The 10,979-nt window shown below is 30.2% G+C and overlaps 1 protein-coding gene across 1 annotated transcript in view; it reads right to left on the bottom strand.

Annotated features, from left to right (window-relative positions):
- Positions 1-6,655: 6,655 nt before the first annotated feature.
- Positions 6,656-10,979, bottom strand: part of LOC123014630 (protein bric-a-brac 2-like) — a 245,719-nt gene continuing 241,395 nt past the window's right edge. Inside the window, exon 6 of the mRNA XM_044413837.1 lies at positions 6,656-7,742. Within this exon, the coding sequence (XP_044269772.1) occupies positions 7,294-7,742 (449 nt within the window). The 3' untranslated portion in view covers positions 6,656-7,293. The remainder of the gene's footprint in view (positions 7,743-10,979) is intronic.

The following is a 10,979-nucleotide window of genomic DNA, read 5'->3' on the forward strand; positions in this document are numbered from 1 at the left end:
TTGAGAAAATTTGACGAAATATTCAAGTTAAAACCCAAGAATTATAGTATATTTTTTTATAACAATTTAGTGATTTTTGACTAGAAAATCTGACAAAAAAAAAACATTGTATAAGTCAAAACATTATATCATTGAGATACAGTTTTGGCACCATTTACAAAATAAAAAAAAAAGTAAAAGTTTGTTAAAAACTATTGTTTTTTGAACTACTTATTTACTTTACTTACTTACTACTTACTTTACTTTCTAAAGAAGTAACATCATTTTCAGCATAATTCTATAGATTTTTGGCTTGTTTTTAACATAATTTTACGAAATAATTGCGTTTCGAGCTGAAAAACGTGCTAAAACGCTAAAAAATGCAATTTTCGACTTTGTGTAGACTTTTTTTTTATTTGTTTTATTGAAATCTCGCAATAAACTAGATATTATAGTACAAAAACGTGCTTAAAAAAGCATTTTCAATTAAATTTCGCGATTAATATTTTCACGCAAATTACAAAATTCCCTCAAATTTCGAACCTTTGAAAACCAATATTTACTCAGGATCGCGACTCGAGAACAATTTCGCTAAAGACTATCATTATTAACCTCTAAACACGTTAAAATTTCATTCGAAAATGACTTCGAAGAATGTTTTAGTCAATAAAATTCTACATTTTAATAAAAATAAAATTAAAACGAGCCAAGGTTGGAACACTTATTGTGATTCATCGAATAATAATTATTGTTATTTATCTTAAATACTTACATGAATTCGGGGGTATGCGACATGGGGTTCGTCTTTGATTTGATGCGAGTCTCGGAACACCACGGCTCTGATAACCCCCCGAATATGCTCGTCGGGCCAGACCCCCAAAAGGATTCGTTGGGGCCGCCCTCGTCCTTTCGGTCGTAAATCTGCAAAAAAAATTATTAATTTTCAACCGTTTTACCATCTGGCGCAAAAATATTCCAAAATATTCCAAATTGAAACAACGGCATCCATAATTAGCGTCTTTCACCGTTTCCGGTGTTGTTGTTATTATTATTACTCCCAAATGTTGGCGTAATTGGGGGTCCATTGAATTTAACGAATTTTATTTGCAGTTGCCAGCTTAAAAAATTAAATTCACCTGATTCGAGTTAAATTTTTCCAATCAAAAGTTCTTTTTACATAAAGCCTAAAAGTTTTTAAAACAATTTAGTGATTTTTGACTCGGTAAAAACGGTGTTTTCAGCTTAATTCTAAAAAACACACAAGAATGACAACATTTTTGGTCAAATTCTGTGGTTTTTCGACTTATTATTACTCGTAACAAAATTTTGCCAAATAATTGAGTTCCTAGCTGGAAAACATACTAAAACGTTTGAGAAATGCAACTTTCGACTTATTTTTGTCTTAATTACGCTCAGAAACCAGTTAAATCAAATAAAACAAACAAAATAACTATGTCTAACTGAAAAATGTACTTATTAAAGCATTCGAGAAAGACAAAAGTAAATTTGGTGGTTTTTCAAATTAAAAAAAAATAAAATTTTTACGAAATAATGAAGGTAAAACCTAAGAGTTAAGTAAAAAAATCATATAATGTTTTTTATAATAATTTAGTGATTTTTTCGGCTTAAAAATTTTCTCAAACTTTCTAAAAAAGTAAAAGTGGCATCATTTTCGGGGTAATTTTGTGGTTTCTTGGCTTATTTTTCAGCAAAATTTTGCGAAATAATTGCGTTTCTAGCTGAAAAACGTGCTAAACGCTGAAGAAATGCAAAATGAAGAAATGCATTTTCAATCAAATTTTGTAGTTTATCAACTTATTTTTGTCTTAAATCGACTGAAACAAACAAAATAACATCAATATCCTTTGTTTTTAATTTTTTTTGTTTTATCTCAAAAACGTGCCCAAATACTAAAAAAAAGACAAAAAACGCCGTTTTTGGCCTATTTTGTTGTATTTATGGATTCTTTTGAACAAAACTTTAAAATATTGCAGTTTTTGATTTATTTCGTTGAATTCTTGGCTTGCTTGTAATGAAATTTTACGAAATAATTGTGTTTCTAGCTGAAAAAGCATTCGAAAAAGACGATTTTTTTTCATTTTTGACCCTGTTTAGTAGATTTCGTGAAAACCAATATAACCATTTTTAACCAGTTTTTGACGAAATAGTCAAATTTTTCATTGAAAAACGTGGAAAATGATCGGAAAAAAATTTAAACAAAATTTCTCGATTTTTTTTGTTTTAATCTCAAAAACGTTAAACACTAGAATAAGGCAAAAAAACGCCGTCTTGGTCTATTTTGTTAAATTTTTGGCTTGTTTTCACAAAATTTCGCAAAATAATTGCGTTTCTAACTGAAAATTCATTTGAAAAAAAAAACAAAATTAAATTGTCATCTTGGGCTCTGTTTTTTTTTAGAATATTTGTCGAAAAAGTCAAGTTCTTCTTTTCTTTCTTTTAATAATTTAGTGATTTTTGACTTGATTTGCCAAAATTTCAAAAAGAAACGGAGTTTTCATTTTAAAAATCTGCTTGTACTCTCAAAAAAGGCAAAATAATTTTGTGATTTTTCGGCTAGTTTTCAACAAAAGTTCAGGAAATAATTGTGTTTCTAGCTGCTAAAACGCTCGACAAATGCAATTTTCGACTTTAAATGTTGATTTTTTTGGATTTTGTGATTTTTAGGCATATTTGGATTGTTGAATGTTTGGCTTGTTTTTAAAGAAATTTTGCAAAATAATTGTTTCTAGCAAAAAATATTCAAAAAAGGCAAAAGTAAAGTGTCATTTTAGTAAAATATCGTAAAAAAAAAACTATAACCAATTTGGTCGTTTTTCGATTTTCTTTTAAGAAAATTTGGCAAAATAGTAAAGTTTTTGGTTGATAAACGAAGAAAATGCTCGAAAAAGAGTTGCAACAGTTTCTTTCGTTCCAAAAAATCACTGTCTATAAACAGCATATCTCGAGAACGATAAGAGCTACAAACTCGAAATTTGGAAGGGGACGCAGCACAAAACATTCGGTAAAAATCGGTCGCATATTTTATGAAAATCACCAATTTCAATTAATGATTAATGGCAGGTGTGGTAAAGTCTCACCTGATCTGCTGTCTGTGGAAGGCCTTAACATATCGTGAACAAAAGTTTTTGAATTTGTTTTGTTTTTATTTCGAAAACGTGCTTAAACACGCGAAAAAGGCAAAAATAACACCATTTCTCGCCTATTTTGTTGAATGTTTGGCTTGTTTTTAAAGAAATTTTGCAAAATAATTGTTTCTAGCTGAAGAAAATATTCAAAAAAGGCAAAAGTAAAGTGTCATTTTCGACCTTGTTTAGTAAAATATCGTAAAAAACAAATAAAACTATAACCAATTTGGTGGTTTTTCGATTTTCTTTTAAGAAAATTTGGCAAAATAGTAAAGTTTTTGGTTGATAAAGGAGGAAAATGCTCGAAAAAGAGTTGCAACAGTTTTTTTCGTTCCATATAGCATATCTCGAGAACGATAAGAGCTAGAAACTCGAAATTTTGAAGGGGACGCAGCACAAAACATTCGGTAAAAATCGGTCGTGATTTTTTTTTTAAATTTTATGAAAATCACCAATTTCAACACTGATTAATAAAAAGTCTCACCTGATCCGCCGTCTGCGGAAGGTCCTAACATGTTGTGCACTCGATTCGCGTAGAGAACGAACGTGGGATAGGGAATATCGTATTTTCTGGCGGCCTGCGACAAGGATAAGCCCTCCTTGAGCACCGAGAAGATTGCCTCGGCCATGGTTTCGGGTCGCCAGGATTTCAACGGCCCTCGTTCACGGAAGCGCAAGTTGTGTACAAGACTTTGATTCGTATTCCAGCATTTTTGCCACATGGATTGCAACTGGTATTGGTAGCTGTCTGCTGAAAGAAAAAGAAAACGATATCTACATTAGTATGCTGATCGACACTCAACATTATTGCCAAATTGGACGACTCACAAGGGAATTACATGAAAAAAAAATGAGTCGTACAGTTTAACACAGTTTAAAACAATAAAATCAAAATAAAATGAAAAAAAATTACCAGTTTGAAGGGTACCTGTAACATAAAATTTATTACAAATATTCGAGATTAATTCAAAGTTTTTTAATTGTGCAATTACCTAATTAGTTTTCTATTTAGGGTGGAGTGGTTACTACTCCAAGTTTCAAATTCCTGCTACCGCAGCAGGAATATTTATTTGATTTTACCTAATTTAAAACGAGAGTAGCTGACTTCTTTCCTGTTGCAAAAACGCAGATTTCGCCAATAGGTGGCGCACCGGGTTTAATTTAGAGTTAGGTTTGCTCCAACAAGAAATTCCCAACAGTTCATTACTTTGATTATTTAAAATTTCACATCAATTAGTGGTTGAAATAAGAGCACACAATTCAAGATTTTTTATGCGTTGTAATTGGGACTTGTCTCTTTATATAATAGTCCTGATGTTGTTTTAATTAATAAAGAATGAAACTTGTCTCATTTCGTCCCTGTAACATTGGCCTAAAATCGCAAATACTGAAAATAATTCAGCTTTTGCAGTCACAAAAAATTAAGAAAAAACAGTTTGTGGTTACAAAAAATAAAACAGAAAATAGCTTGCAGTCAAAAAAATAAAGCAAAAGACATTTTAATGAAATCGCAAATACTGAAAAGTGAAAATTCTTCTGCTCTTATAATCGCAAACACAAAAATGGAGTAAAAAAACAAACTTGCAGCGACAAGAATTGAACAAAAAATCAACTTGAAGCCACAAAAAATTCCATGATGAAATCAAAAAGGTGAAGAAAAAGAACTCGCAATCACAAAAAGGTTAAAAAAATTAAAAACAGTTTGAAGTCACTAAAAATTGAAAAAAATATCTCGATGTAACCGTAAATTATAAAAATTATTCTGTTTTTGTGCTTGCAGTTACAAAAAACTAAACAAAAAATTTGCTTTCAGTTACAAAAAAATATGTTGATTGATGAAATAAAAAATTTTCAGGGGTCACAAAAATAAATAAATAATATGATGATATTCTGCTTTTGTGTCAAAAAAAAATACTTTGATGAACTCAAAAATTCCAGGAGTCACAAAAAAACGAAAATTGTTTCGTTTTTGTGTTTGCAGTTACAAAAAATGGAGCAAAACATAGCTTGCAGTCACAAAAATCCCTTGCAGACAAAAAACACTTTACAGTTACAAAAAATTAAACAAAACACAGTCTGAAGTTACAGAAAATGAAACAAAATGCAGTTTGTAGTTACAGAAAATAAAGCAGAAAACAGTTTGCTGTCACAAAAATTGAGCAAAAAACACTTTACAGTCACAAAAATGGAGCAAAAAACCAGCTACTCTCACAAAAATTAAATAAAAATTAGTTTGTAGTCACAAAAAAATACCTTAAAGAAATCAAAAATTTCCAGAGACCACAAAAAGGTGAACAAAAATAGCTCGCAGTCACAAAAAGATAAGACAAGAAACAGTTTGTACTCTCAAAAAATTGAATAAAAAATATCTTGATGAAACCGTAAATACTAAAAATTATTCTGCTTTTGTGCTTGTAGTCACAAGAAATGAAGCAGAAAACAGCTTGCAGTCACAAAAAATTAAACAAGAAAGTGCTTTTAGTCACAAAAAATACTTTGATGAAAACAAAAATCCCAGAGGTCACAAAAAAACGAAAATTATTCTGCTTTTGTGCTTGCAGTCACAAAAAATTACTTGTCACAAGAAATGAAGCAGAAAACAGCTTGAACAAAAAGTTGCTTTCAGTCACAAAAAATACTTTGATAAAATCAAAAATTTCCAGGAGTCACAAAAAATGACTTCATGAAATCGTAAATACTGAAAATACTCTATTTTTCTGCTTGCAGTCACAAAAAATACTTTGATAAAATCAAAAATCCCAGAGGTCACAAAAAACAAAAATTATTTTGTTTTGTGTTTGCAGTCACAAAAAATGGAGCAAAACATAGCCTGAAGTTACAAAAAAATCCCTTGCAGTCAAAATAATTCAAGAAAAAATACTTGATGAAATCGCAAGTACAGAAAATTATTCTACTTTTGTGCTTTCGATCACAAAAACAGCTTGTCACAAGAAATGAAGCAGGAAACAGCCTTGTAGTCACAAAAATGTAAACAAAAATTTGCTTTCACTCACAAAAAACGAAAATTATTTTGTTTTTCCACAAAAAATGAAACAAAAAAAATACTTTAATCAAATCTCAAATAGTGAAAATTATTCTGCTTTTGTGGTCGTAGTCACAAAAATAGTTAAAAAACACCTTACAGTCATAAAAAATGAAGCAAAAAAAAACACAAAAATAGCCTACAGTGAGAAAATAAGCAAAAAATCGTACGTTAGAACAAAAAACAACGAAAAGTAAAAAACAATTGTTTTATCTATAAATAGTGAACGGTTCAGAATTCTTATCGGAACAAACCAATTATTTGCAAAAATTTAGTTTTTCTTTATTAAATTCATAAACTAAAAATACGCTTTAACGTCGCTATTTTCTCTCTTTTATCGTTATTATTTTACGACTTTGCGGGAAAAGGGAGGATGGAAGGTTGAAAAACTTAGACTTAGTCAATAAACTGAAATTTTATTATAAAACGCAACTTAAACATAACTGAGATGACTATAAAAATTATTCAGAACGTTCAACAGTCACTCATTGTTTTATTATCTTAATTGGTTTTTTTATTAAAATTTATCATTTAATTGTACTAATTGGAAAAGATTAAATAAATTACTCCAATTATTGTTAATAATTGTTTATTAAGAGTATGATTATTGGCAAAATAATTCGAAAAGTAACATGGTCTCAAAAATAAAATATTTTATCCTAAAAAAATTATTGCTAAAAATAAACCTAAAACTAAAAAAAATCATTATCAAGTAGTGAAGGCACCATATTGAGAAACAAAAGCTGCCATAACGATCGATGCATGTGTCCGACTTAAATACGTGAGAAAATAAGTTATTAATAAAAATAAAATAGAACTAAACTAATAATGAAACACAATATCGCATGTTGAATATAATAATATAACACGCATGGTATAATAGCCATGTAATTAGTTGCATAAATATAGCTCACTTGAACGCAAACATCGTATTATTAATAACAAAGTAACGTTAATAAAGGATGCAATATGTACAAATAAGGCTAACAAGTAAAAAAAATAATGATAATAATTATAGGAATGGAAGGAAGTACAATTTAACTTTATAAAATTCATTCATAAATCAACTCAAATTCTGGGAACCCCCTATTTACATGGAAAATATTGCCCCAATTTATTGCTAAATTAAAGAGTATTGTTTAAGGAATGCATCGAACCGTTATTCTCGTAGTAGAGCGACACAATATTGTGCTTTTTACAAAACGCCCACCACCACCGGAACCCGGAAAGTCCGGTGAAGATAAACTCCGGGTCTCGAGCGCGTCTCAGTTTCTCCACGAAATTCAGCACTGATTGCAGGGATTTTTTCGTGCGTCTGTTGTAGGGAGAAACTGAGACGTCACAACAGAACTCCAAGACCGCCGCCTCCTCGGAGGGGGTCAATCCGGCCTCCTCCAACACCGCCATCCGCTTCGACTTCCCTAGGATATTATCGTACAAAGTCCCTTTTGGTATACCGTACCTGGCCGAAGCCTGCGTGAAACGCATTTTTTGCTTCACGACGGCGTCTATTGCTTCTTTGAGCTGTTCTTGGGTCCATGTTGGGGTTTTAAGTTTTAGTAATGTCGGATAATCTGACCAAAAGAAACAAAACGTGCTGGGTTAGAAAAATCATCATGCAAAACTTTCTATTTTGGGTTTATTAAATTGAACAAACGTGCAATAAAATCCATTTTTAGACAGCGTTGTTCTAAATTAAATCTCGTGTTACTGCATGAAATGTAAGTAAATCGTATTTCTGGGCTTGTCGTTTAGTGGCACGTCAAGAAACACATAAAAGTGCAGATTTACTGCCGGAAAAATCAAACCCACGGCATGGCGAAACCACAATTAGCACAAATGTGACCCTTGCGAACTAATTTGTTAAGTTTTACCGTGAAAAAAATTAATAGAAAGGGGAAAGCGGACCGAATTGGACCAGCTGGCTTGTTCCTTATCTAAATCGCAAATATTTACATGTCAGTAAAGTAAACTTTTTTCAATTAATTCAAAAATAATGACTACCAACAAAATTAAACCAACTTTTTTACGTCCGTTTAAAAAGTGTAAGATTTTTTCTCCTTCTTAATAAACTCACTTTCAACTACTTTTTTTTTATTAAAATAAGTTGCATTTGAAAAAAAAAAGAACTAAAACGCCCACCAAATTACATAAACTTCACTATGTTGTTCAAATTGGTCACTATATGAATATTTGTCACAAAAAAACAAATGTTTCGTTAAATAAATATTGTTATTTAAAATTTTGAATTTTGAAAATTTTTCCTTTTTAATTTTATGCAAAATATTGGATTTCGCAGAGACACTCGTCGGGGGCGTAATGGTTTTTGAAAGAAATTGATTTTTTTTACTATAAGTTTCTCTTCTCGTAAAAAAATTACATACACAAAAACTAAGAATAGATAAAAAACTGATTCAAATATTCTTCTTGAGATCTGAGAAGTCTCTATAAAGTAATCAAAACGTTGTGGAAACACAAAAAATAAATTTAAGAATTTTATGATTTTATAAACAAATGCATTTGAGCAAAGATACTGGTTGGGGGCGCGGTGACGCAGTGACATTCTGCTTACGGAGTTTGAATTCCGGAAGTTTTTGAAACAATTTGATTTCTTAGACGAAAAAAATTATTACACAAAAACTAAGAGTAATAAAAAATAAATAAGAAACTTAAGAAAATTGATACAAATGCACCTCTCGGGGTCTAAGAAACTTGGAAAAAGTGAATAAAACATGGTAAAAACACGAAAAATAAATTTAATTTTTTTTTATAAACGAATGCATTAGGGATAAGATACTGGTCGGAGGCGTGATGGCGCAGTGACATTCTGCACTCGGTAGATAAATACATGGTTTAAATTCCGGAGAAGTTTTTGAAATATTTTGATTTCTTAGACAAAAACTTACTCTTTTTAAAAAATAGTTACAAAAAAAACTAAGTGTAATAAAAAATAAAATAAGAAACTTTAAAAAATCATACAAATGCATTTCTCGGAGTCTAAGAAACTCAGAAAAGTGAATAAAACGTGGTAGAAACACGAAAAATATTTTTTTTTATTTTTTTATAAACGAATGCATTAGAGCAAAGATACTGGTCGAAGGCGCGGTGGCGCAGTGACATTCTGCTTCCGGCAGGTAAATACAGGGTTCGAAATCCGGTAAAGTTCTTGAAATATTTTGATTTCTTAGATAAAAAATTACATATAAACTAAAAGTAATAAAAAATAAAATAAGAAACTTAAAAAATAATTGATACAAATGCACCTCTCGGTGTCTAAGAAACACAAAAAAGTGAACAAAACGTTGTAGAAACACGAAAAATAAATTTGTGAAAATTTTTGTGTATGAATATGTTGGATTAGAGAAAAGACACTGGCCGGGGGTGAGGTGGCGCAGCAAACCTCGTTAAAGTCAGCAATTTTTCTTCAATCAACGTAAATTTCTTTTCTCGGAAAATTGAAAACTTCAAATTTTAACTAAACAACGTTTTTTGCACTTCTAATGGTCGAAAAAAGTGCATAAAACGTTTCGAGTTTGCAAAATATTGAATTTTTACGCAAATCGTAAATTTGTTTGTTATTCATTAGAAACATTATTTAAAAGAAAATTGTATTTATTCTGATATTTTGTATAAATTTTCGAAAAAGAAAGCATTAACCAAAATTATTTTACCCAGTGATAATTTTTTTTATTAAATTGTCCTTGTTTTTGTTTTTTCTTTTCCCTCTTCTTCTTTCTTTATATTCAGTGTAAAAAAAGTCACCGCATTTTGATTATAGTTGTTGACAACTTGAAAAAAACTAATCAAAACGAAACAAATCCTATTTTGACAAATTTTATTTCGAAACGTTTCGAGGTGATTATCCTCTTCATCAGGTCCATTGACCCATTTTTAGTTGAGTGTCTTTCCACTCATTTCAATGTCTTAGTTAAGAAAATGCAAATATAAACAGTTTTTTTACTACATTTTGTTTTCACAACTCGAAACTTAAGAAAATTGAATTTTTATTTTTCTGTTTGGGACAGGTTAGGTGGTCCAACGTGGGCAGCTCTCCCCTAAGCAAAAACTCCGAGCAAATTCTAAAGTTGCGCTCTTAAAAATATGTGCATCAAAGTTGTTGAAAGTGTAGTATATTTTATAATCCCGTTCTTATTATTTTTTGCGTTCGTGCCAAGTTTCTCCTCCGAAAAATACTTTTAAAAATAAGAAAGGGTCATATATATTGAAAAATATTACGAGGTTATTTATTACAAGAAACTGGAAAAGTTTAGGAAAACAGCACAATAAAAACTATTAACAACAGCAAAACACACATAAAGCAAAACGAGAAAACTTATCTAATAACTAATTCTTCAATTTCTCAACTTTCGCATTTTTCAGTTCATCATCACTCGAGTTTTCAGTTTGGACCTCGCTGAAATTTTAATACGTCTGAGGATCCACCACCACACGACCACACCTCTTTATTTTACATAAAATTCATTTACCAACCTCCTCTATACACCGCAATAATATAAAATGTTCCTACGTGATTTATTTGCTAATATGCATAATGCGAGGCTATAACTCATTTTACACACTAAATTAATACACCAGACTTGATTTATAAACCCCGAGATGATTATTTTCATCAAGTTATATCGAACCGAATCAAAATAAACAAGAATAACTCGACTTTTTAGTAGATATTTAAAATTTATTTAAAAATCTCAAAATTTCTATTAGACAGTTTATTATTTATATCTTCGTATATTAAAAAAAACACATATTGCATTTTTTTACGCAAATTTTTACTTTTAATATCTCTTTTT

This window comes from Tribolium madens, unplaced genomic scaffold (assembly GCF_015345945.1).
Source record: "Tribolium madens isolate multiple individuals breed KSU strain unplaced genomic scaffold, Tmad_KSU_1.1 Scaffold_97;HRSCAF=244;Tcas5.2_LG3a, whole genome shotgun sequence".
NCBI classification, from domain to species: Eukaryota; Metazoa; Arthropoda; class Insecta; order Coleoptera; family Tenebrionidae; genus Tribolium; species Tribolium madens.